The sequence below is a fragment of the Protopterus annectens genome, chromosome 4.part0, assembly GCF_019279795.1.
Source record: "Protopterus annectens isolate FY-2018-M chromosome 4.part0, PAN1.0, whole genome shotgun sequence".
Lineage (NCBI taxonomy): Eukaryota > Metazoa > Chordata > Ceratodontiformes > Protopteridae > Protopterus > Protopterus annectens.
In genome coordinates this window covers 188,899,367-188,926,745 of record NC_056733.1, presented here as the reverse complement: position 1 = coordinate 188,926,745, position 27,379 = coordinate 188,899,367, and the positions used below count along the sequence as shown (strand labels likewise).

Sequence of the window (27,379 nt, the reverse complement as noted above, 5' to 3'; positions counted from 1 at the left end):
CACAGGCTATGTGCCTGATCTCAGTAAAAGTGTAGCTGCGGTGCTTTTACATAAAGGAGTTATTGAAATTGACCTTGGAAATTATCATCTCATTAGTTTCTCGAATATTACCTGTAAAATAATGTGGATGTCCAAGGATTATGGTTGACAAAGGCTGTGAATCACTGCAAACTGGGTGCCATTACTGAGTCCTGTGCATGTGCCTGTATTTACCAAGAAGGGTTAGACAGAGTAACTACTTAATGTTCTGACCATGGTCTTAGACTTAATCCAAAAGAGAAAATGTATTGTACTTGAATTTGGGAAAAGGCACCTTCTCACTGATTGTGACATAAATGAAATCTCATTTAAGGCTGATACAGTCTTTTAAGATTTAGACATTTTTATCAATAATGAATTGCCTTTTAATCATCAAGTATCAGTTACACTAATGAAGACTTATTATCAAACATATATCCTCAAGATCCAAAGAGGTCTTAAACCACACTATATTCCTGTCTTATTAGGTAAATCATCAAATGTAAGACTCTAACTGGAATGTATCTTATCAAACACATATCCAGACTCGAAAGGCCCCTAGTGTTTCCTAACCAAGAGAATTAAAGACCTAGGTCCATTTAGCTATCCAGATAGAATAAGAATGACTCTTAGGAGGGAATCTCTATCTTACCCTTTAGACTATGAATGACCAAGCTTTATACATTTTTTTCACCTCACAAACAGTGTTAGGAATACTGACTGGAAATCTGTCAGCTTACATCATAATATAAATGCTACGTCATGGAGGTATACATACATACATTGCCAGATGGATTCTCCACCAGCTGTTTCATGTTAAATTGTGTAACACCTTACTCTCCTTCAAGTTAAGTTTTGATAATCACATGTATTTACACTTATTCACTCCTTATCAAAAAAGAAATAAACCTAGTAATTATGCTTCTTGAGATACATTTCTAGGAAACATATGGTTATTCAAATTACCCATCTAGTACTAACCAATGAAATTATGAACCTATGAACCTAAACATTTATGGACAAGTAGTTTCAGTCTGAGTACTCCCTCTGAACTGGTACAGAACTAGCTAACATGGAAGGAAAGAAGTCTTTTCTTCTCACATTCTCAGAGGTATGCCAGAATTGTGCCAGATATTAACTTGGATCCTAGTGGTTCCTTGCTAGGAGAATGAGACTCAGTTGTGCAAGTTCCAACACTTCAAAAATTAAACTGCAGCTCTAGCAAAAATGACGAAATCTGAAAATTGCTGTTACACCTTTAAAATGTTTTGGCAACTGCATCATATCCCTGCTACGTATATTTACTAATTCTGAGATTGCTGTACCTAAGACTAACAGAACACTTTAAATTACCATAATGTCAGATTCAGTATATCGCCCCCTACTAACACTAAAGTGTTTGCTCATCTAGGGATTGCAATTATGATCCTGGAACTTTCAACAGATTCAGTGACCTTTACTACAGTCAAAAGCAATGATGAAAGGGAGAGTTCTGTGCTCTGTGCATGCGTACTTACTCTGGGACATGTCTGTTTATGTTATTGGGCCAGGAAGGATAGGGAGAATCATTCTACAGAGGCTTAAGAGGCCTTGGTGCTCCTTTCCTAGGAGTTAATGATCATTTTCTTTGTGCACCAGTTATTATGCTTACCATTCTACCATGGAGAGAGGCAACACTGGTTTTGAACAGTCATAAGTTACAAAAATATCTGTATCATAGGTGGGAATAGAGTCATAAGGAGAAAGGAAAGACAAGCAAAAGTGAGAGTGTTTAATATGCAAAAGCTCCGACAACAAATGCTTAACCCAAGGCATGAATTGTTTTTATTAATTTGAAAACTAAGTGGATCAATCCACATAGTCTTTTCAGCAATTGCCTTAGCCAAAAGGCACAAAATGTTATTTACAATGAATGATGTTTTGCACAAAACAGCAATGTATCATGTGAGTGGCATAGTCAGTGAGAACCACATAATTTTCATCACAGACCAATATTATAACTGATCTATATTACAATAATTTGCTGGTAAATTATTTTAGGTATTAATAAGCACTCTTCACAGAGGAACTCTTGCAATCAAACCCAAGTTATGTATTCAGACCAAATCACTTTATTTTCTTTTAATGAAATGTATGCATTACATCAGTCTTCAGATAATCTGCTGATGTGATACAGTGAATACAAATGCATGTGGAATTGCAGGAAGTGTGTTTGACTTCTGGTGATATAAATGTATTATAACTGCATGTGTTTGTGGAACTGCAGGAACTGTTAAGTTTCATATAAACTACTGATGTGATAATTGTGTGTGTTTGTATGTGTAATAGCTGTAGTATTCTTCAGCTGATCAGTCAATGTGCTAATCATGTTGTCATAGTACTACACTCTAACTTCCTGACGAAGTGTATGGAGACATCAAAACTCAGCAAACTAATACACTCTGAATGGGAGCACAGGACAGCTTAGAAGATAAAGTGCTTTTGTGTCATTAGTTAGTCAGTCAGGCCTTCTTTATAGATTCTCGAGTGAATAAAGATACCAAAGTGATTATTCTTCTAACTTGTTCTGTCTTCCTATTCAGAGTGTTTGCTTATGATTATGTATACTTAAAGGTACAACTGGAGGGATTGTGCCAGCTTTCAGCTCATCTGTTAATTAGATGATTATATTTGTTTCTGTGCGCAGTTGTAGAAATGACACTGACTTTCTTTCAGCCTGTCAATGTGATAATTATGTGTGCATGCATGTAGTACTGGCTGTCAAATGATCTAACAATGTGATAATTACACATTTTTATATGTGTAATTACAGGAGGCAAACCAGTCTGTAGCTGATCCATTAATGTGATAAATGAGTGTTTCATCAGAGTTAAGAACATGAGAAGAAATGTTCAGTACATTTTGATCATTAGCTATTTGGTCATGAGTTGCAACAATTTTTCTAGGGTATAACTGGTACCTCCGATGTTTACGCCATCCACTCCTGGATCACCTAAAGGGAAGGCATCATACACAATTTTTCAATAAAGGACTTGGATTTGTACCTAGTTATTTGGTCTCAGAGGATATATTTGCACAGGATGTGATTAATTTTTGTAGATTATTAAACCTTAAAATATTTTTTCAAGATCAACATAAGGAAAATGAACAGGAATCTGGTAGGTTTCAATTTAAAGTGTCTAACTCTTCACCACCACTAAACAAAAATGGTATGGTTTTCCAACAACTAGTGTTCAGGGAACTACATTTAAGTTACAATACTTCTCTAAAGATTTTATCACATAATTTGCCTTTTTTACAAAAACAGGCTTTGGACAACCTTAAGAAAAAAATAAGAAAATAGTGGTTAGTCCAGCAGATAAATGAGATGCTGTGGTTGTATGGGATTGGGAGATGTATGAGGCTGAGGCCCATAGACAGTTATCGGATCAAGGGACCTACCAGAGGATGTTTTTGGATCCAACATCTGAATTTAGGAAGGAAATAGACCACTTTTTGGAACTGGCAAGGGAAGAAGGCTTTATCAACAAAGCCACAAAGATGAATCTAATGGTTAAGGAACCTACAAGACAATACCTTTACATGTTGCCAAAGACCCATAAGAACAAAAAAAACAACCCCCAGGTAGACCAATAGTTTTGGGTGGTGGGTCACTTATGGAACCTTTATTGGCCTATTTGTTATATTATTTGAAACCACTTCTACCATATGTAAGATCTAGAATAAAGGATACTGCAGAATGTTTTAACACTCCACTCCATTCTACTAGACTCACTAACATCATTATCCTTCACCTCCTCTACTATGGCCTGGTTCAGAAGCTACTTATCTGACAGGCAACAATCAGTCCAGTGGAAAGGAACTCTGTCTACACAACTTCCAGCCACCATAGGTGTCCCACAGGGCTCTATACTGGGCCCGCTGTTGTTCTCTATTTTCACAAATAACCTCAAATGCTCTACACAACATGCCACACTCATACAATATGTAGATGATTCAACTCTGATCTGCTCCGCCTCATCTCCCACCACCCTACGTACACTCACTCAAGATACCTTTATCTCAGTAGAAAAATGGATATCTGGGATCCAACTAATTCTAAATCCCAAAAGACAAAACTGCTACTATTTACCCCTAATAGATAAAAAAACCCTCTCCTTTACCATAACCTCTAATGACGGCACCACCATCTCCCTTCTAACCACACCAAACTTCTGGGCATTGAAATAGACAATAATCTCCACTTTGATGTTCACATCTCACATACCATAAAACTAGTACACAAAAACTAGGCTCCCTATACAGGCATAAGTCCTTTCTCTCAAAAAAGCAAGAGTCACTCTTGCACAAAGCCACCTCCTCTCAACTCTATTATACGCAGCACCAATCTTTACCCAAATCAGACAATGTGACCTAGACAAACTAGAATCATGCTACAATAAAATAGCCAAGTTTGCTACTAACTCAACCTATAGAACCCATCACTGTGCTGCACTAAAAGAACTAAAATGGCTTGAGCTACCACAGCTACTTAACTATCACCAGCTGGGCACAGCCTACAATATTCTCAAATATCCTGAAAAAACCCCCTCATTATCCAACCTACTTACTATCTATACTACAAACCGATACCTAAGATCCAGTGAAAAATCTCTCCTCTCCATCACCAAGGCTAACAATAATGCAGGGAAAGCGCTCTACTCCCACACCGTTGCCAGAAATTGGAACTCTCTTCCCCTATCTGTGTCCACTGCCCCCTCCACATCCATATTCAAAAACTCCCTCAAATCGCACCTTCTTAGTACATGGTTATGCCCTTGTATCACATAACCCTACCCATACTACTATTAGCTCCCCAATTTCCTCTCTGATCACATGCTGGAGCTCTGATCCCCTGTAGGCTTGGTCATCTGAAAGGGTACTTTTACTGTAGAATCTTACTTGATATATTTTCTTTTCTTACCAAAGTATGACTGACATTGTCTTTTTACCCATGTTCTATATCTTTTACCTGGAGTGTTTTTATTAATTCTTGTTATATTACTATGCTCTGCATACATGATGTAACCTGTTTTGTGTATTATGCTGGATGTACTGTATTTGTATAACTTGATGTTGGAGCTTTTCTCCCCGGGCCTCCGCTGAAAATGGACCTGGTCCAGTCGGAATTTCCCGGTTAACAAATGTAAAATAAATAAAATAAATAAATAAAATAAATAAATAATACAAAATACCCAGTTGGAATTTGGTTGGTACATGTGTACTTTTGATTTAATGTCCTTATACACCAATATTCCACACTAGGCAGGTTTAGAGGCAATTAACTATTGGTTGGATAAGACATCTTTATAAAGTTCAGGATTTAACACACTACTGGTGTGTTTGGCTGAACAAGTATTGAACAAAAATGTATTCTATTTCCAATAAGAATGTTTTCTGCAGTTAAGGGGAACAGAGATGGGAGCATCATTTGCTCCCATATACGCAGATTTATTCATGGGTTATGTGGAGGTACAACCTATTTATTATCCTATGCACAATTTATATTTAGAATCCATGACAATTGTTGGTTGGTGTGGCAATCAGATGTAGAATATTTGAATGAATTTGTGACATATCTTAATGATAATAAGTGGGGACTACAGTTTACGCTGAGTTATAGTTGCACACATGTAGTATTTTTAGATGTGGAAATTTATATCCAACAAGATGGCGCTTTGTTAAGTCAAGCACATAGGAAACATCCTGAGGTGAATTCAATGTTGCATTCAGATAGCTGTCATCCCAAGCATATAATTCAGAATATTCTGAAGTCTCAATTTATGAGAATACGACAAATATGTTCAACAGATGAAGGATTTGCAATACAGAATCAGGAATTAACAGGTTTTTGAATAGGGCATATACATTTGAACAAGGTGTGGATTCTAGTAAATATGTTCAGAATATAAATAGGCAAAGTTTGTTAAACTATCAAAATAAAAAAGAAGTTTCTAAAACTCAGTTAAGGTTGGTCACCAACTACGGCAGCAACATTTTCGTATTGATTAATATTATTAACAAACATTGGGGCATTTTGACCTCAGAGGATTCATTGAGACACATTGTTCCCCCAAGTTGTCTGTTTTCATATAGATAAGGAAAAACTATAGGAGGATGGTTAAACCATTGCAAACGACCACCTATGGATAGGAATGTAGTTCAACAATTGACATTAGGGAGTGAAGTAATAAGGGGTTGTCATCCTTGCAATCACTGCAGTTTCTGCAAATATGTAAACAAAAACCAAGGAATTTAGCTCAAGGAATTCATCTCGTGTTTTTGATATACGTGTTTATGGAAACTGTACCTCAGATTGGGTTATTTATTTGGTTCATTGCAATTGCCAAGCATTTTATGTTGTTCAAACTGCTCGACCTTTGAAGTTGCGCATTTCTGAACATCTTAGTGATGTCAGATGTGCTTGAATGTCTAATGCATTGTACAAACATACTAAGCAACATTTTTCAGCTCAGTTTAGATTTACCATTATAAATAGGATTATGTCTAATGACAGGGTTAAAATTGGATGGCATGATATTTAAATAAAAAAGAGAGGAAATGGATTATATTGTTAGGTGTGCTGTTTGCACCTGGTTTGAATGAACAAATGTGATTAACCAATTAAAATAGACAAATGATTACATAAATGGTGGGTGGAAAGATAGGCGCAATAAGCACTCATGAAAGCTTGTTAGCAGAAACTGGCCTCTTTGTTTCTTTTTTGTCTATTTTTGATTAAATGTATTGATATTACTGACTAATTGTGCTGGCCTTTGTGGTATTTTTGATACTAACCCATATCATGCCATTTTAGATGCTTGTAGACAAATTAACATCTGTCTGTTCATAATGATAATCGATCATATAATAAATGGGAAGTACTAGTTAGCACAGATAATTAAGATTATGAGCTTCTAATGTGCTGCTTCCTGTATCCTGATTCTGAACAAGTCACTTACCCTGGCAGTGTATCATGGCAACTGGAAGTTGGTCTAAGCTTCTCAGTGGTATCCAAAACCACATGCCTAGTAATTACTAATGAAAGAGTCTGTATCAGTGGCTGTTTATCAGACTGGACAAAGGTCTTTTCTGGAGTACACAGGGCTTTGCTTTACGGTCAGTTTTGTATAACATATTATTTCATATGTATCAGAAATGGAAAACATCTACATGACAATGTTAGCTGAGGCTATCAAGCTATGATGTAGTATCTTCTACTACTGATGTTCTTGAATTTCAGTGCATCCTAAATATATTTGATACTTGGCATGGCAAATAATGCCAAGACTTAATTTGCTCAAATATGCTTGTATTGTGTTCAGCAGTCCAGATCTACTTAATCACATTTGCACTTTTATACAAAAGACTGTATACCTAAACTAAATGTGTTTAAAGTCTTTGGGATTATTATGGCAAGGCAGTATGAGTTTTAGAGGTAATGTAAACAAAATGCTATGTGGTATAAGTGACCAACATAAAATTCTTCTCCTTGTTAATATATAACTCCTTTTCACTGATCAAACTGTTTATCAGTGAGTTGACTGTGAACTAGATCTCTTCTTTGGATTCTTAATTATTTATATTTTACAAATATATTTTGTTAACTAGGTTGTCCAGCTGGTTTGAGGCCTACAACTGGTGTCTGATTTAATGACTTGTTCAGAGCACACAGAGGGAAGATGGAGATAAAATCAAAATTAGGAGTACAGAATGATGCTTGTTAGCAATGCATAGCTTTAATCTTCTGCACAAAACTACCAGAGAAAAAGTTGTCTGGTGGTGGGTGTCAAGTTTGGCTCCCTGCATTAACCACTATAAAACTCTGTGGGTGCTAATTCTATGATTGGTATTACAAGTCAAAAAAATGTTAGGTTAAAAGATATACCATAGACTTGCTACAGCACTTGAGTTTGACTTATATAAACAGACTATTGTTTTTAAATCTGTTTAGTGCTAGAATGTTTAGAGAAAACTTAATTCCAACTCATGAAAATGAAGTGAGAGCTGTAACGAATATTACACATTTACATCACTGTGTGAGAAAACAGAAACAACATATGAGCATGTTTATGCCTAGGAACCTAACAAAGTGTCATCTTAATTTTATTACACAGCTTGTCCTGTATTTGTGGAACAGATTACCCCTACATATACGAAGCAGTGATAGTTAAGTATCTTTTAAGAATGCAACTGACTCATTGGCAAGAAAAATGTATATCACATTATAATTTTTGCAAGTTCTTTGAAAGCCAGTAAGCCTAGAATCTTGTTACCATAGTATACTGTTATAAACTTAAAGGACTGTGCTATGTGTACCCAGGTTTCCAGCATCCCCATTGCCCATTGAGCAGGATGTTGTGGAAATAAGGGGAGGAATGGATGTGGCAGAAAGTTTCATGCAGCCTCATCATCCAATGAGCAGGATGAGCTGCAGAAGTAAGGGTGGGAATGAATGTGGTCATGGGCTGCATGCAGCCTCATTGGGCACCAAATAGTCACCTGGAGATGTAGGTGGTGGGCTGTAACAGTCACCATCCTTGTCTGGCTGCACATTTAAGGATTGGTATGGCATGCAAATGTTGAGAAAGGGCTTGGTGCAATGCAATCTTGGAACTACAAGGCCATTAAACTGAGCTACCTTATGTGGGTCAGCAGGACTGTGACATTGTGATAAGAATATTAAAATATGGGAGTGAGAAAAAGTAGTCCCCCTCCTCACATGCAAATACATAACAACAGCACACAATATATGAGTGACATTTTTGGGAAGAATTCTTGACAGATAACCTTGTAAGCATTGTTTTTTTCTCAAAAAATAAATAAGTAAGTAAATAAAATAATTGCTGGTGAGTTGTTATCAATAAATCAGTGTTGTAATACTGGATGCACAGGTTACCATACTTTCTGATAAGTATCGCTTGCTGTGAAAGAGAAATCACCTACATCACGAAGGCTTTTCAAACCAAAATCTTATTAAAGGAATGCCTTGAACTGTATCTCACATATGGCATCCAGTCTAGAAATGTATGAGTCATATTTTTAACATGAGTAATTTGTAGTAGGCTTCGTATTGTTATTATTATATTGTTTTCTATGTTTCCTGTGTTCTCTTTCCCGGCATCAAAGTGAGAAATTTCTTGCTAGTATGTCCATTTGAGAGCAAAAAACTGGTCAGTTACAGTGTACTCAGTGTATGTGCATGTGTGTGTGTGTGTGCCTGTGTGAGAGTCTGCGTAAGTGTGTGTGTGTGTGTGTGTGTGTGTGTGTGTGTGTGTGTGTGTGTGTGTGTGTGTGTGTATGTGTGTGTATACGTGCGCATGCTGGTATATGTGTGCAATGCATATATGCATGTGTGTTATGCACACTTCTATTAATATATATATATATATATATATATATATATATATATATATATATATACTTCCTCAAGATCAAATTCCCCGAGCTTCAAGTCCCTGAGCCTCAATTTGCCAGTGTACAAAATGCTGATAAAACTGTTTTCTATGGGAAGTCACTGCTAGTGCAGTTTCTATGTGTACTCGAGCACTAATTTTTTAAAACTTTGGTTGATGTTTGAATTCTTCATGTTGATGCAACTCTGGAGCTGGTTTACATTAATTTGAAGTATGTGAGGGACTTGCCCCCTACATGGAGGGTGCAGTGATCCTTCTCCCAAGCAAAGATGCTTACAGGTTAATTTTTAATCATGCTGTTTTTTATGCCATTTGTGTTTGAAGACTTGGTTCCTTGCCAACTTGCAACCTGACCTCATGGCCAGCCTTAGGCATAGGCAAACTAGGTGACCGCCTAGGGCACCATATAGGCCAGCATCATGAAGGGCACAATTTTTATTTACTTATTTAATTAATTTATTTTTCCCATTCCACTACATAAAAATTGTGTTCATCTTGGTGCCCTGTCCTTCCTAATTGTACTGTGACTTTTGTACCTACCACCCAATTCAGTAGTCTGTCCTTGAAAACGTACAGTCCAGATCCTGGTTCCCTGCTGTGCTTTTCTGTCCCCTCCCCCTGAATCTACAGTAATTCGTGATAAGTCAGTGGCTGAGCATTATTATAGCATCCAATCAGTGATGCTTTTGCTCGGCTGATGTTCCATGTGACTCCTCCAGTCTGAGCTGCTGACATAAAATTCTGTTCACGTCTTCCTCTCATGCCATTCTTCATTAACAAAGTTGAGGTGGACTGTTTGAACTTTTTTTTGTTTTGTGCCTTTTGTAAATCTGTGACTGGCAGCCTGAACATTGTACTAACCAGAAACTTTAATGACTTAAAATATAATTTCAGCACTGGGGTATTTATTTTGATACTCGGGACTTCAGTCGTTCAGTGCTGTAAAAATTAAGAATTTGGCTGCCATACTCCCACATTTTACAGAGGATGTTTTATTCTTCCTCAACTTTACAGGTAGACTATCAGCTCAGCAATCATCATGCAATAATCAGAATTGGTGCATTGAACTAATGGAAATAATTGAAAAGGGGCCACAGTTTGATAATCTGTCCTTCGGCCAACAGCACAAGTTTCATTGCCTGAGATGGATCCTCGTCTATTTTTAATAACTCCATTGCCATGGTTTATGCCAACAGTTTACATTCTGTAATAAACGTCATTTCTGCCTACTCATGGAAAAAATACAGTAGAGGTACCAAACAGCATGAGGATCTTTTTGATTTAGATGATAGTTTATTCAGACTTAATATGTTTAGTTTGAAGTTATATTATACATTTTATTGTGTTGTTTTACATTAATTTTTTTTTCGTGTCCCAAACTGAAAATAAAAAGTTCTGTAGCTGAACAATGAGTAAGGTGTGACCTGTGAGGAGCAATGCATGTAGGAATTAACACCTGTATAAAACATAACAGTCCATAACATTGTAGCAAAGTCATGCAAGAATTTGTGAAAGTGCAGTTTGTTTGTATTTGCTTATGGGGTTTGGTCACTGCATCTTTTTTTCATGCTTTCTGACCATGATTTTTGTCAAAATGTAGGTGATGGAACGAAGTGCATTAGTAGTACCTATTTTTTATGTTTTATTACTGTTTATTTTGCTTAGTGTTTCTGTTTGGCTTGCAGTGTCTGTTCTGCCGCATTTCTTAGATAAGTGATTATTGTAAACTCCTCTATGATGTCTACCTTTGACTCTGATTTTGACTCAAATTTTAGCTCTGTCCCTCTTAAACCCTCCTAAAACTGGTAACTTGTGTAGAAAAGAAGGTGAATTACTTTTAATAAATAATGACAACAAACAGAGTTATAGATTTATGTTATTTCAGAAAATGCAAATTAACTGGAATTCTCTTATTCTGTCAGTTTCTCAAGTAAATAGTACTATTTTTGAAGTGCCCCTGGTTGTCCCTAATTATTCCAGGATGTGTCCATGATTCCGTAGAAATTTCTCCCTGATTGGTTGAGAGCTCTGGCTTTAATCTTTTTTCTCCCTTTTTTAATTTTTCCAAATCTTTTGGGTTTCTAATACCATGACGGGAATGGACCCCATTCCTAAGTCAAAGTACAATTAAAGGTCATGAAATTAGTATTGTTTCACTCTTTGATGTCAGTCAAAAGTGCTCTTTGCAGCACCCTCAATGTGCCCAGTAATGACTCCATCTGTAGTTCGTACAGCGTTACATGTATTAGTAGCATATCTAAATATGACGGTAGACTCTGTTTTTGTAAGACTCATTGCTCCTACTGCTATTGAAACTATGTGGGTATATTTCTTCCACATTGCTCTCGTTTCTGCTTCTAAATCCTGATATTTTATAACTTTGTGTCTTTCTGTATGCAGGACACTGTAGTCACTGGGCGTGGTGATTTCAATGATCAATGCTATTTTTGTCTTTTTTTCTTGGACTAGTATATCTGGTTTTCTAGCATCTATCTTTTGAACTGTTGGTAAGGGACGATCCCATATGATGTAGACTTCATCATTTTCTATGATGCTTTGTGGCTCGTGTTTCCAGTGTTTTTCTGGCACTTCAGTATCATAATGTCTGCACAATCCCAAGTTCAACAGTCTTGCCACATTATTATGCCTTTCTGTATACAGCCCTTCAGCCATTAGTATGTCTCAGCCAGCAACAAGGTGTGTGACTGTTTCCAATTTGGTTTTACAAAACCTACATTTATCTGTTTCTCCCACATGTTCAATGGACTTTGTAAACTAGTGTGTACATAGCCCACAGTCTTGGGCCACCAGTATTAACCTTTCATCTCTTGGTTTGAATTCACCTCTTCTTAACCATTCCTGCATTTGTTCCTGATCAACATGAGGGTCTTCCAGAACTTTTCTATACTTGCAGCTATATTTATGATTTTTCCACATTTTTTGCTTTCTCATCTGGTCCTTCACCTTATATTCTTTCTTTTGTTTTTTGGCACATTCACTTGCTGCCTGATTTTTATCTAGTTGTGGTTTGATTGCCATTCCTGCTTGACGCCGATATGCTTCTGCTAGGTTAAGCAGAGAAGTTATCTTAGATTTATTCTCCTTATGTTTCAAAATTTTCACTATATTTGGGTCTTGCGAGGTCAGCAGATATGTATGGAGTCCCACAATTGCAGATTTATACATGTAGTCAATTTTAAGGAGGCCCATCCCTCCTAGTAAAGAAATGTGTTATGTTTTCTTCCTATAGTATGACAAAGAGTTTACTGATTTTCATGCATTAAAATAATTGATGGAAGTAACTTGAGTGGCTTTCATGGGGAGTGACCTACCTGTGGGTATTTCATGAGTATGGTGTGGGTGCGGCTGTGTGTGGGGTTTAAGGGGCACTGAAGCACTACTTTGTCTAGGGCACCATTTCAGCTAAGGCCGGCCCTGCCTGACTTTTCATAATGAAACCACTTTGGTGAGTGTGTGTGTGTGTGTGTGTGTGTGTGTGTGTGTGTGTGTGTGTGTGTGTGTGTGAGTGTGTGTGTGTGTCACTCTGTCTCAGTGTAATTTCTACATGTCTATGCATAGGTAAAGGAGGGGTCTATATCAATTTGTCGAAGATTCACTTCCACGAACCTTTCTTCATCGACCCAAAACCACCAAACAATGAATGTTCACACTTGTGAAAGACTTAAGTAGGGAAAAGAAGAAGTTGGTAAACAGCACAGGTTTGCCCTTTTCCCCACTGTAGTGCAATCTCGGAGTTGGTATATATAGTTAGGGGAAGTTTTTTTGGGGGGCACAGATCCCTACTTGGGTTTTGGGTCGATGAAGAAAGGTTCATGGAAGTGAACCTTTAACAAATTGATATAGACTTGTAAAGGAGTGCTGAGCTGCACAAATAAATGAAATAAAATTCAAAAATGCTAATATGCAATGGACTTGAAAATAAGTTAGTTTCCAGTGGATTTTATCTGGCTGACAAATATTCTGTGGCCAGAACATAGATTGGTTTCTAATGAACTTAAGCTGGTTGACAGGTATTCTGTAGCGAATAAAGGCTAAACAGCTGGAGATTCTGTAGCCTCATCACTTGTAAGATAATTTAAAGAGATCATACATCTCAATAAATTAGCCTTTAAGTAAAGTGATTTTTCTCAGTGGCTTACTCATTATACAGTTCTGCTAATTGTCCTCTTAACACATTTTAAATCTACCTTTAACACAGGAAATCAAGAATATCCAAGGACACCAAAATAATATTCCTAAAGTCATGGAAAATATCATATCAGAAATCATGGAGACGGTTTTGTGAAGAAGGCCAAAACATATTTTCTTCAGTGCTGCTTTGGAAGACTTCAATTTCTGATATAGAAGGTATGTTTTGGGAAATGCCTTCTGCCTATTTTTCTTCTATGATAAAGGAAGTGTCAAGGTTTGTTAACAACAAAAGCCATCTTTCAGTCTCAAAGTGAAGTTGTGACCCAGAACAACTGAGCATGTCAGAAAAGCCAGTCACTTTCTCATATTTAGTCATCAGCAACAATGAAGACAATGTCACAGTCAGTACATAAAACAGCACTCATGCTAATTTAATTGCAATTTAGAATACCCATGCAGTGATTAATTTGTGCCCGTCCTCATAATGTATTTGTACATCATGCTGTATTTCTGTTTTCTTTTTTTTTCTCTAAATAATTTTTATTGAACACAACATGTTAACACCGACACAAACTTCAGCTTAACCATAGTGCAATATATGTTTGTGTTCTAACCAAGTAGCTCCACTCCCTCCAAGCTCTCCTCACCCTGGAGATTGCGGACATCTGTGCAGTTACTGAGGCATGATATAATTCTGCAGAGAGTAGCCCAACAGTGCAACAATTCAGTGCCTTGCACACCTTAAATTGACAACTGCACAGACAGGACTAAAGGTGTAGGTGCCTCAGTCTACATCATTAACGAGAATACCTCTAGTGTGGTTAAACATGATGATGCATTACAGTTCCCCCACATCCAGATTAACATAGAAAAGTCCCATACTATATCTTAGCGAAATATAGGTCGCCCTCTATGTCCCATGAAACCCATAGCTCATACATAGACCTATTGGAGACACTCACCATTCAACCAAATACCATACTTATGGGGGACTTTAATTATCTATCTGTAAACTGTGAATCCTGTATGACCCCAAATTTGCATGCTCAGAGATCCCTAGACTTTGTAAACACAAAAACCCCGGACCATTTAGTGAATGCTCCTAATAGAGGTACAAACGTACTGGACAAGGAACTCAAAATCATGGGAAAAAGCTGCACCTTCACCAGTGTCATGCTTTGTCTGGTAAGGGTGAACCATAAGGCAGTCTGCTTCAAAATAAGAATCAATTCTGTAACTCCAGGAAACACTGTAACGGTTAGAAACTATTCCAAAGCAAACTACCTTTTATTAAGTGATAACCTGTCAACATTTTAAGCCTCTTCAAAATCAGATAACACAGCAGTCGATACAGAATGATTCACAGAAGCTCTGTACAGCCATGCCAATCACTGCATAGAGGCTGCTGCACCTACCAGAATTAAGCCCAATACCAACTCAAAAAGGAAACCACCCTGGTGGAATCCAAAATTAAACAAGTTGTACAATGAAATAAACAAATCTTAGCCAAAATTAGGAAGTGTAACACAAAAGAAGGTAAAAAGTTTCTCATCAAACTAAATAGACAGCAAAGAGGACTAATTAAGTACAATAAAGCAAATTTTGTGGTAAAGATAGCATTTCAGGCCAAGAACATCGAAAAGGCGTTTTTTAACTATATCTGAAATTTCAAAGGCAATACATGACAGTGTGCTGGACTGTTGGTAAATGGAGCCATGTTTATAGAAATGGGAGAGATAGTAAATCCCTGACTAACAAATTCAGTTTCAACTTTTTCCTCCTCTCAGCTCCAAGCCACCCCCAGCAAATACCATCTAACATAACCCTTCCAACTACTAGTAGGGAGTAGGCCTTAAAGGCACTCTCTAAGGCCAGGAATACAGCTTTGCTGGGCCCCAGTAATATTCCAGTATGCTTCCTAAATAGCCTGAAATATGATCTGTTAAGGCCACTGGAGTCCCTATTCAGCCATCGCATCTGTATAGGCTTCGTACCACTCAACTGAAAGACAATAACGGTCATCCTTCTGCAAAAGGGCAGATCAATGGATCCCAGGAATTAAAGACCCGTTAATCTGACTAGTCTTATATGCAAAGCCATGGAAAGAATTACCATGGAAATGATTAACAATGACATAGGAGACCTTCAGACACTGGTCCCAACTGAGTTTGCTTTCATTAAAAGCAGGTTTTGCATGTGGAATCTGGTAGACTTCTTTTAGAAGTTTCCCAAGGCAATGCAGGAGGGCAAAACAGTGTATACTGCCTACCTTGACCAAGCTAAAGCATTTGATATAATATCCCATGTAGGCATTGTAAACAAACTCACAGTATTAGGCATACAACTCTATATAACTCACTGGATAGCCAGCTGGATTAGGTTTGGAGAGACAACCTCCACAAAAAGGCATGTCACTAGTGGAGTTCCCCATATCTCTGTGTGGGGTACACTCTTCTTTGGCATCTATTTTTCCAAAGTCAAAGCCAATGTCAAGGACCTCTGGCTTACCAAGTTTGCTGATGATTGCAAGGTAAGAGAAATCACAGAAAGACCCCCCCCCCCCAAAAAAAAATACTAACACTTTACAGGATGGTCTAACACAAACAAATGACTGGTGGCAAAAGCCATAGCTTAAAACTCAATGCCAGTAAATGCATACTAGTACCCTTTGGGAAGTCAGTCATCCAGGGAAATAACCTCATTGATAAAATGTCCTTAAATGCAGGTACAGTAGTCAGGGATGTAGGGACACATATAGGTAGTAACCTGGCTGTCGACCAAGACAGTAAGAAAATCATTGTATGTTGCTCAACTTATAAATAAGTAAGAGTATGGCTTCTAGATCCAGGGAAGTCATTGTTTCAGTATAGTAAATCCTCATCAGATCCATCATCGAGTTTAACAACCCTTTTGGTAGGTACCTGACCACAACAGGAATGTCCGCAAAGGTTCATCACAAAAAGAATACAGGGTGTAAACACAATGCCCTATTCAGAGCCCCTGAAAGCCCTATCTCTGTTCTACAGATCACTGAGAGCTATTTAACCGTGGCAGACAAGACACTCTTGGGTCTTGCTGTGATGTCCCTGTTGCATATCCACAAAATGAACAGCACCAGAACTACTAGATGTAAACATTACATTTTGCTTGTGACTTAAATAGGACATGTTGGAGAGACAGGCATGCATTTCAGAGAATCCGCACTCTCTGGAATAGGCTTCCCATCCCTGTGAAGCAGAGCACTTTCCTAACCCTATTTAAGTACAACCTGGACCAGTGGATATATATAACTTCACCCCTGGTCTGTCAGCTGCATCTCTGATGGAAAGAGACAGCCATTAGGTCATGCCCTTACTAACATACACCCCTTAAAATAAACTTTATAGCACAGTAACTTGTGGGATACATTTGGGTTACATGGCTTGGCTTGTAAAGGCCCCAGTGGTCATTAGCTTAGTATACACCCATGAACCTATTCACAGACCCCAAATTTGTATATTGTTTAGTCACTGTCTTTTCCGTTTGTTTCATCCATACCTTCTGTGACTCATATTAATAGTTCCCCTCATATTATAATACTCACTCCTCTTACCTTTCTTCTTCCTCCAGCCCCCATCTCTCTCTTCTATCTACCCTTCCATATTCATTTTTTCATCCATCTCCTATTACCCTTACTCATTGCCTTATCCATTGTCCTATACTATCCATTCTGATGTGACTAATATCCCATTTTCTAACGCTTAGTAATTTATCTTTTCAATAATTGTGACATTAATAACATGCGCCTCTTTTTACCTCCTCTCCAAGCCCACTGGCCTTTGTCTATTCCAAATAAGCATAACAACCATCCTTCCTTTACCTATTTAGTGGATATATTGCCTTCATTGCCTGCCATTCTTTTTGTACAAGCTTGCATCCCTATCACATATGAAAGTTATCTACTTCTTTTTCCTCACATATCCGGCATTCTCAACTTTCCAAGTGACCATCATCCTCCAATGTTCTTGGGGACCCTACACCACCAATGTAATAGTCTCATATGCTGAGCTCTTACTGACCCTGATATCTTCACCCTCTTCATCATTTGACATACTTTGGTCCACTTCCTGTTACTCACCTGTTCCCCATTTTACCTTACCAATTAACTGTTTTAAAATCACATTCTTCATCTTCTTCTCCCATATCCCATAGATCTGCCTTATCCAACCTTTTTTCGTACCTTCCCATCACCGTTTCCTCTAAAACCCTCCTTCTTTTCCCATCTGTATTTCCTCTTTTCTCTTCATATATGTTCTTTTAATTGCTTCCCTGTATGCTAACCATTCCCTACTTTTAATCCCAAAGTCACTTTCACTTGCTTAAAGATCATATACTGCTGTCACCCTGTTCCTCCTCTCTTTTATCTGTTCAGTCTGTCTCAGCCTTTTTTCTTCCCACTCCTCACAATACCTTCTTGGATATTTGCTGCTGCCTATCAATCATGTCATCTCTAATTTTAATCTCATGTGGTCCTCTCAGTCTCCCTCATCTTTTGTGACTTTCCTCATTCCCGCCTCTGTTGCTTTTTTTTCTATGTCCGTAAACATAGCCCTCCTATTGTTATTCTTGTGTATCTTCCATCTGATCTTTTCTTATTTTTCATAGCTCTCAACTTTTTCTCGACAATCACCACCACTGCGTAACTCTTATACTTAGGCATATTTTAGGCATAGTCCGTCCTTCTGCCCTCTTCTGTACCCTCATTACTTTCTTCCCTCCCCTGCTCCTCTTTTCTCATCATTTAAGTCTGTGACATATCTTCTGCATTTTATTGCCGTATTTGTTTGATCTGTACAAGTCCTAAAATATAAATTACTAATGCTAACACCATCACCCTTACAGCCGTTATTCTACCGCATTTAGTCTACCTGTCCATTTATTCAACATGTTCTGTATTGCATCACATAGTTCTTTCTCCTCTTAATATTAGCCACAGTTAGACATGCCTTAACACCCAAATACTTCTGTCAGTCTTACTGTTTTTTACTAATGATTTTTGGTCTGACTTCTAATGTCCCTTTGCATACAGAAACATATTTTCCTGAACTATCCTAAACTGCATACAGTTCTGTTACAATAGGTACTACTGAACATATAAACGTATTAATGTTTACAATGTCCATAATCAAATGTTCATTGATTCCCCTCCTTTAAACTTATAGCCACAGCCAGAGCTGTAGCAAGCTTATTTTACACCCTTTGCAGTTTCATGATCTGTTGCTCAGTCGTATCTAAGATGACAAGAAAAAAGGTCCTCTCTCTCTGAGTTAAGGACACAAAAAATACAGTCTAAATATGACAAAAGGAGTGCTAAAGTGCTTCATCCATAAGCACAAATGCAATATTGACATTCATTCTGCATGCTGGTACTGCATTCTACCACAAATGGCACACTGAAGCACTTCAGCCCTGACTGAAAATGCAGTATCAGCACTCATTTCTGCATGCCAGTACTACAGTACCACATGATCTGCATTGGCCAATCATGCTGCCTGACACCCTGCACTTGGAGTGGCTGCCCCTTTACCCCACTCTGTCTACACCTCTGAATACAGCTATCCAGAATTATTCAAAATTAATAAAAAAAATCACAGCATTTTTGTCCATATACAAACATACTTTGACTATGCAATGGGCAAATGTTCATAATGGGCTGTGTCCCCTCTTCCTTTCAGCCCCAGAATACAGCCGGAAGCTCCAAAGGAGGTGGTGTCTCCCTATTCTTAAAGGATACGCACACCTCAAGACTGGGTTTATATCAGAACATTGAACACCTATAAGCTCGAATTGCACAACGTTGAATACCTAACCTTGAACGCAAATAATCCCGCAAGCTCAGAATTTCGAAAGCAGAATGTACGAACAGCAACACTTGGCCATCTGCTCACCCATGCAACCTGAAACCCAACAGTAACAAACCAAACACCACGCCTCTTTAACTGTCAACCCTGCAACCTGATCAAGTACCCTACAAACATGTGCTCAATGGAAAGTAAATAGTAACAGTAACACCAGCATAGTAGCTCACAATGGAAAGTAAATAGTAACAGTAACACCGGCATAGTAGCACACAACGGAAAGTAAATAGTAACATCACAAACCAGCACAATAGCACACAACAATATCCCAAACCAGCATAGTAGCACACAACAATTCCCACACTACAGTTCCCAGACTATGCACACACTATGTACAATAAACAATGTATTTTCATGAGTTGGTATGCTGTACTACTGTAATCGTCACCCTACAGTGTTAATAGGGTAGCTATTGCATGCACAAACTCAACAGCAGTATACTTTGACCTGCTATGGATTACAGTCTCCAGTCGCTGCCGCCTTTCCCTGTTGTTATATTTCTTCGGAGATGTACAGCAACCTGACCGCATTAATATCTGCATATCATTCACCCTGTTCTGCTCCCTAACAAGGGCATTGATGACAGCTGGTATATCAGCAATGCTTCTTCCTAGTAGGCACCAAAGATGCCTGTGCCATCCCTCCACATAATTCTGGTTTCTGGGTAGTGACAGTTCATTGAGGTCATGCACATTCCAGAATTCCATTGGAAACATCGGTTGGAAACGGTGTACACCTGATGTCCGAGTCTGTTGTTTCTAGGACGGCCTGAAACATACACTTCTGCAAAGTACACCAGTAACTCACTGATACACCTAAATGCCTCACCTAAATCATCTGCACTTAGGGAAGCAAGGGCTATGAGACATTTTACATCCAACTGTAAAGCAGAATTCTTCCCATACACACTAGCTAGGCCAAGGGACTGTACCTTTCTCCACACTGCCTGTGTGAAATGAAAGAAGCATCCCTTGCTAACCACAGATGTAAAGTTATGCCTAATGATTCCAGCCAACTCAAAGTCTGTAAGTATGTACTGTACCTTATACTGTAACTGTATGGGAGACAGTAGCTCATGAAGACACTCCCACAGGAAGTTGTATGCTTTATACGACTTTTTCGACATGAGTGAGTACACTAGCGGTAAACATTTTGTTGAATCTGCAAACATTACCAAGGCATGGATTGTATATAATTGCCTACATAGCCTACCTTTGGTTAGGAATATGCCATCCATGAACCATATTTGTGCACTACACAGATCACGCAGATTCCCTTCTGTGCTAAACACTAACACATGTGTATTTGTATGGATGTCTGCCTTCCGTTCTTGAATAAAGGTGCCATGTTTCAAAGTATATGTAGTTGTGTCCACCGCACCAAGATTACTAGCCACAACTTTATATGTACGCATCTTTCATTTCCTAACCCTGTTAATCTGCTGGAGCAAGGACCTCCTGGACAGCAATGACATTAGTGTTTCTGCAGACGTACTACTGACAACATCATCCACTAGTAATGCTGGAGCGCCCGTACTGCATCTTGCACTCTCCTTTAAGCTATGATAAGCCCGGTACTTCTCCACTTCAGCCACATTGGAAGCATGCAGGTGACCAACAGACTTCACTAGACGTTCCCCACCCACCACAGTCTCTGTTATAGCCCTACCCCTATATTTAAGTGTAAACATACTTTTACAGCACCAGTACATTTTCTTTCTGATGGTTTTCAATGCATTATACAAATAGCCATCCAGTTCTAACATGCCTGACCTCTTCTGAGACATGACACATTCATAAAGTGACCCTAGGATTCCAGAAGCGGTTTGGTAGGTAGCGGCAACCATGTTGTTATTCAGTCAAAGTGTTGCACACAGGGTGCGGACGTGGAAGCCTTGCATTTATATTTCATAATTATAGGATGTCCTATTTCTACTATGCACTGTCATGGGAATATCTGCTAATATATGTATGACTTTTTGCACAGTAATACGTTGTTTATTCTTATCCTGCTAACAGTGGTTCATAGGGGGCATTATTCATATCATTAAACATTACTCACTGACGTCAAGATGTGGTTCGTAGGGGGTGTTATTCATATCATTCAGCATCTCTCACTGACGTCAGAAAGTGTAGCTTTCTGAAGGCCAACTATGTATGTCAGGGGTTTCTATTTTTGAAATTCTGAGCTTTCGGGATTATTTGCATTCGAGGTTAGGTGTTCGATGTTGTGCGATTCGAGATTATAGGTGTTTGATGTTCTAATATAAACCCTCTAGACTTGTAGCCTTGCACAATGCATCCAAGATACTTCAGGTACAATTAACACTGGGTAAGATGGTGATACAAGTCATAGCCTGCTACAGAACCCCAAATATATCCCTAGAGTCTCACTCCAAGTTCCTAAGCACCCTGGAATCTATCAAGGTCCAACCCAATACTCTCATAGTGGGTGACATCAACTATCATTCCATTAAATGGGAAAACTATTCAAGTACCAATGTACAGGCCCAATACTTTTTGGAATTTATCAGTTCCAATGCCCCGGAACAGCTCATTCTGACCCCCACTAGAGGAAGCAACATCCTTGACCTGGTTATCAGTAACATGGGCGACCATTGCTCCACACCTGTAATCAAGTCCTCCCTGGTTAAATCTGACCACAAACTGATCACCATGGAAATCTCCATCTCACCTATACCCCCCACTAAGGTGACCACCCTGAAAAACTTCTCTAAAGCTGACTTTGGGTTCCTAAAAACAGAGGTGGCTAACTTCTTGGCACCCATGCCAATGGAAAATAACTACATGACTGCCGAATCATACGCCAATGCACTGTACGAGCACATACACAAATGCATGGACATTGCCATAACAAATAGAACTAAGATGCTCTCCTCCAAATAAAGGAAGTCAATCTGGTGGTCCTCAGCCATCAATTAACTGTACAACAGAAGGAAGAAACTGTGGCAGAAAAAAAAGTAGTCACAAGACTGGAAAACCTCCCTTATCAGTCTTAAGAAAAATATGAGATCCCTTATCAAATCCTCTAAAGCTAGGTGTGAAGGCAGAATTGTAGCTGACACCACAAACAACTACAAAGTCTTCTATAGCTATAACAAAAACCTCAAAGTCAATACCCAGATTTTCTCTGAGTTATTCCACAATGGCACCTCCTATACTGAGCCAACAGATATAGCCAACATACTGGTCAACAGATTCAGTACCAACTTTGTCTGTCTCACCCCCCCCCCCCAAGGGCCCTATCACAATACCAGAAGAAAGCCTGGTACCCACTATTTCTGTAACACAGATAAAAGCTGCATTGTCCAAAGCCAAGAATACAGCATCCATGGGACCTGATAATATCCCTGGATGCATCCTACATGAGCTATAAAATGAACTGGCACCATGTCTGTGCACCCTGTTTAATCACAGCCTTACCTAAGGCTATGTCTCTAATGAATGGCGCACTGCTACAGTCATCCCACTCCATAAAGGGGAAGCAACTACAGACCCTAGGAACTATCACCCCATTTAAACTGATGAGTCTGGTATGCAAAGCTATGGAGTAGATCATCATGGACCTGCTTAACAAAGATATAGGGAATGTCCAAACTCTTGACCCCACACAGTTAGGCTTTGTGAAGGGAGGATACTGCCTGGTGAACCTGGTTGACTTCTTCGAGGCAGTCAACAAGGCTGTTGTTGAGGGTAAGGCAGTGCATACAGCCTACCTCAACCTGGCCAAAGCCTTTGATACCATTCCCCACTCGGTATCATTGATAAACTCATCAAACTAGGCATCAATCCTTACATCACTAGGTGAGTTGCAAATTGGCTGACAGACAGGACCCACAGAGTGAAAGTTGCGGATTCCAAGTCAGACTGTTGACCAGTCACGGGTGGAGTCACACAGGGCTCTATCCTGGGCCTTCGCCTGTTTGGCATCGACTTCTCAGAAGTCCAGGCCAACACAGAAGGACTTTGGCTGATCAAGTTCGCTGATGACTGCAATCTAGGAGTCATTATCAACTTCCCAAGTGATGCAGACATCCTACAAAAGGGCCTGTCTGAGACCAATGACTGGTGTCAGAACCATGGCCTGAAGCTTAATGCCAAAAAATGCATTATCATCCCCTTTGGAAAAAACTCAGTTCCCATGAATTACCACTTTGATGGGAGCCCACCTAACACTGAAGGGGCCATAAGAGATCTGTCACCCAGGTCAACAGCCACCTCACCTTCGACCACCACATTGCCACTGTGGTCAGAAGGTCCTTCTATGTGGCACATCTTATAACCAAAGGTTTCACATCCAGGAAGAAAGAGGTCATTATCCATCTCTACTCATCCCTCATTAGACCAGTCATCAAATATAACGCCCCGTTTGGTATGCACTTGACCAGACACCTACAACAGCTGGAGATGCCACAGAAGTACCTCACAAAAAGGATCCTATGCCTTAAACACATGTTCTACATGGATAGACTCAAGAAACTTCATCTGTTCTTAGTCTCTTATCGTCATCTTAGAGGTGATCTCTGCTTGACTTACAAAGCCATGTCTGACCCAGCCCTACTTGAAATGTTACACCTAAAGAAATTCCAACCCCCCCCCCCGCACCACACGCTCCAGAGATCACGACCCCATTTCCACAATTAACAGAACATGCTGAAGGGACAGATTCATCTCCCAAAGACTGCCCATACTCTGAAATAAGCTTTCCATTCATGTCAAGCAGAGCACCTTGCTGGCCCTCTTCAAGAGAAATCTTGATGAGTGGATGGGTAACAGAAAGTTCACTCCAGGGATAATTTCAGTTGTCCTATTGGCTAGGGGCACTGTGAACTAACATCTGTTGGCATGGTGCCTGGACAATTTTTTTGGGCTAGGCTTGTATAGGCTCCAGGGCCATTAGCCTAGTACACACCTATGAAATAATAAAGTCTTACCTCACGAGTAAGTCCAAAATTCAGTCTCTTTCTTGACTTACCCTTTAGTCTTGCAGTTTAGCAGTTAGCACAAATGATTAAGGCAATGAGCTGTTAAGGAGGTGCTTCCTGTGTTATATTTGTTTTCCTTTAACCCAAATTTGCCTACTGTATGAGCCTGAGCAATTCAGTTAACCAGACAGCGATTTGGGGAAATTGGGAATTGGTCTAGACTCCTCAGTGGTTTCCTGGACTGCATGCCTGGTGACTACTTATGAATCCTTCACACCTTCTTTCTCTCCACTGTCTTTGTCCTTTCCTCCTCTTTGTCTTCTGTTGCATCCCTTGTCTAATCTTTCTTCTCATTTTTCCTTCTCACCTAATAGGTAGACAGAGCAGAAAGCAAGAACTCATATATTGAAGCATCAATGGTCTTGGGCCCCCACTACAGTAAGTCCTATACATACTGGGCTTCACTTCCATGCCCAGATCGTGTTGTAGAGCCTGAGCCTGGTGTACCTTTTATGAGCCAAACTGGTGATTTGAGGTATCTCTGCCATCTGTCTGAGTTGAGGTCTATCTGCACTCCCTGTCTCCACTGCTCTTGGTCCTTCATGGTCTACATCCTCCTTAATTTAACTTCATCCTTCCATCACCTCCTTCTTCCTCAAGCCACCTAAGCTATTCCAAAGTGTCCTTCTTTTTGATTTAGTGAGTTTTAATTGTATTTTTTTGCACATATCCTTCCTTTCCTATCCTTTCTATTTGCAGGACTACTTTGAACCACTTTACTCATCCCTACCAGATCACAAACTGGTGACTCAGCCCTCTCCACCCCCCTCACTTTTGAAGGAGTATACTTATCAATTCCCCTTCCTGTTCCCATTAGTGGTATCACTGCTTATCCTTCCTACTGACTCTACCATGCCATTTGCTGCTGAGGCAGTACATACATCCACAATTCTTCCTTTCCTTCTTGTCCAACTTCTATTGGTGTTCCCTTTCTCCATCATCCAGAGTTATTCATTATCATCACTTATTTAACACTTGTTTGTTCCTGTGATAAACTGAGATGCTGCCAGCCCAGCTAGCTGGAATTTTGTAAATAATTATATGTCATTTGAAAATATTAATATGATTTATATGGAAATGTGACATTGCCAGCCCAGCTAGCTAGAGTTTTGTATATAATCCTATCTCATTTGTAAATATTAATATGATCCACAGGCTTGCCTTACAAATGTAAGAGAACTATAAGTTATGATTAAACTATATGTTCTGTACTGAGCTTCAACATTGTAACCACAGTGCACCCTGCTGGAACAGAGCAGAAATGTGTATAAACTAAATAAATGCCTGTATAAATGTATGTGTTAATGGCAAAGGCTGGAATATACAGAGTTAACTTGCAAACTCGGAAAATAAGTAAAGAGTTTTACGATGTGTTTAAAGTTAGTTTATCTCAGCTAGAGACAGAATGTCTACAGCTGCAGTTTCATTCTATTGTCTGGAAACAGAGGTAATTACAGGTTTCCAAGGTAATTGTTATACAACTCCCTATTTTAGGCAAGCATCTAAGAGAAAATTGTCAGCTTCTGAGAGATAAGTATTATTAACAGAGACATGTTAAATTCTGTTGATATCTGTTTAGCTTGGGAACTAGATGCAAGTGTCAAATTGTGATGTCATCTAGCTAATCCAGCAGTAATATGTATTATTAATTTAAGACCTATCTCAGAGAGATAGTGCATGTTACATCTTGTTCTGGACCTGTATTATTTATTTATTTTACATTTGTTGACCGGGCTAGTCTAGCTGGATATATATCCATTTTCAGTACAGGCCCGGGGAGAAAAGCTCCACACACATATACAAAAATATAAAAAGTATAAAAAATATTGTTACATGGTAAATACAGGATTAATAAATCAAAATAAAACAGGAAGTTTTTACATTTCAAAGATCAGAACACAATTAAGAAAAGTAACAGTGAACATAATATTGCTTAAGAAAGCTGTAAACATCAACTCACCAGTATTTGCCTTGCTCTGTAAGTTATTTAGAACTTAGTATCTCTTAGAGATAGATAGGAATATATCAAGAGTAGTCCAGATGTTTTCTGTATTTATGTGAGACTGACCTACAATGTTGTTGTAAAGTATTTTCTGTGAATCTAAACTCTACTGTGTTGAGTTTATGAGTATTGGCTTGTGTTTCTATTATTTATTATTAAATATATTTAAACATTTTAATTGTGGCTGATTCTGTTAGAGATACTTAAGCTGTTAGAGTACTTGCATGTATTTGGTAACACTGTACAAGCCACTCTAATAGCCTTAGTCATAGTCATACTTACCATTTGGATAATAGTAACATTGCACAGTAGAATTGGACACCCTTTGGTAAGGGCATTTATAGTAGCTGATAAGTGTGGTTGGTGGCAGGTGGTACTACCGTATAGTCTGGGCAGAAGAGGACATAGCTAATGAACCTGTGATAGCCTTCCCCATGAGTGTCTGTGTGTTGGTATATAAATTAAATCTCAAAGTGTGTGTGTGTCAGCTACTTGGGCAGGGACATGAAGCACTGGTTGAACAGAGAGGGTGCTGGAGGTTTTGGCTTGACCACTCGGATGAGATCTGAACCCTATAGCTGTGCCAGTGGGGAGTCTTATTGGGGATCTGGAGAGAAAGGGAGAAACCAACCCCAGAGTGACTGCAATTTCTGTGTGCTCTTAAGGGAAATTGTACTTTACTGTGTGTGTACTTGTTATCTTCCCAATGTGCAGTCCCTTACTGGTGTTAGTGTAGAGGATTGAGGCTCCTTGATTACTGGGCCAGTGCTCAGAAATCACAGTTCCCATCATAGTTTCCAGATAAAAACTGATAGCTTCCTCTTTAGCATGACAATAAGATGCCATCCCC

At 38.9% G+C, this 27,379-nt stretch overlaps 1 protein-coding gene across 2 annotated transcripts in view; it reads left to right on the top strand.

Annotated features, from left to right (window-relative positions):
* The window catches only part of TMC8 (transmembrane channel like 8), an 829,418-nt gene that overhangs the window by 308,052 nt on the left and 493,987 nt on the right, over positions 1 to 27,379 (top strand). For both annotated transcript variants that reach the window (XM_044068180.1, XM_044068179.1), the window contains one exon: positions 13,693 to 13,841. In XM_044068180.1, the coding sequence (XP_043924115.1) occupies positions 13,693 to 13,841 (149 nt within the window). The remainder of the gene's footprint in view (positions 1 to 13,692; positions 13,842 to 27,379) is intronic.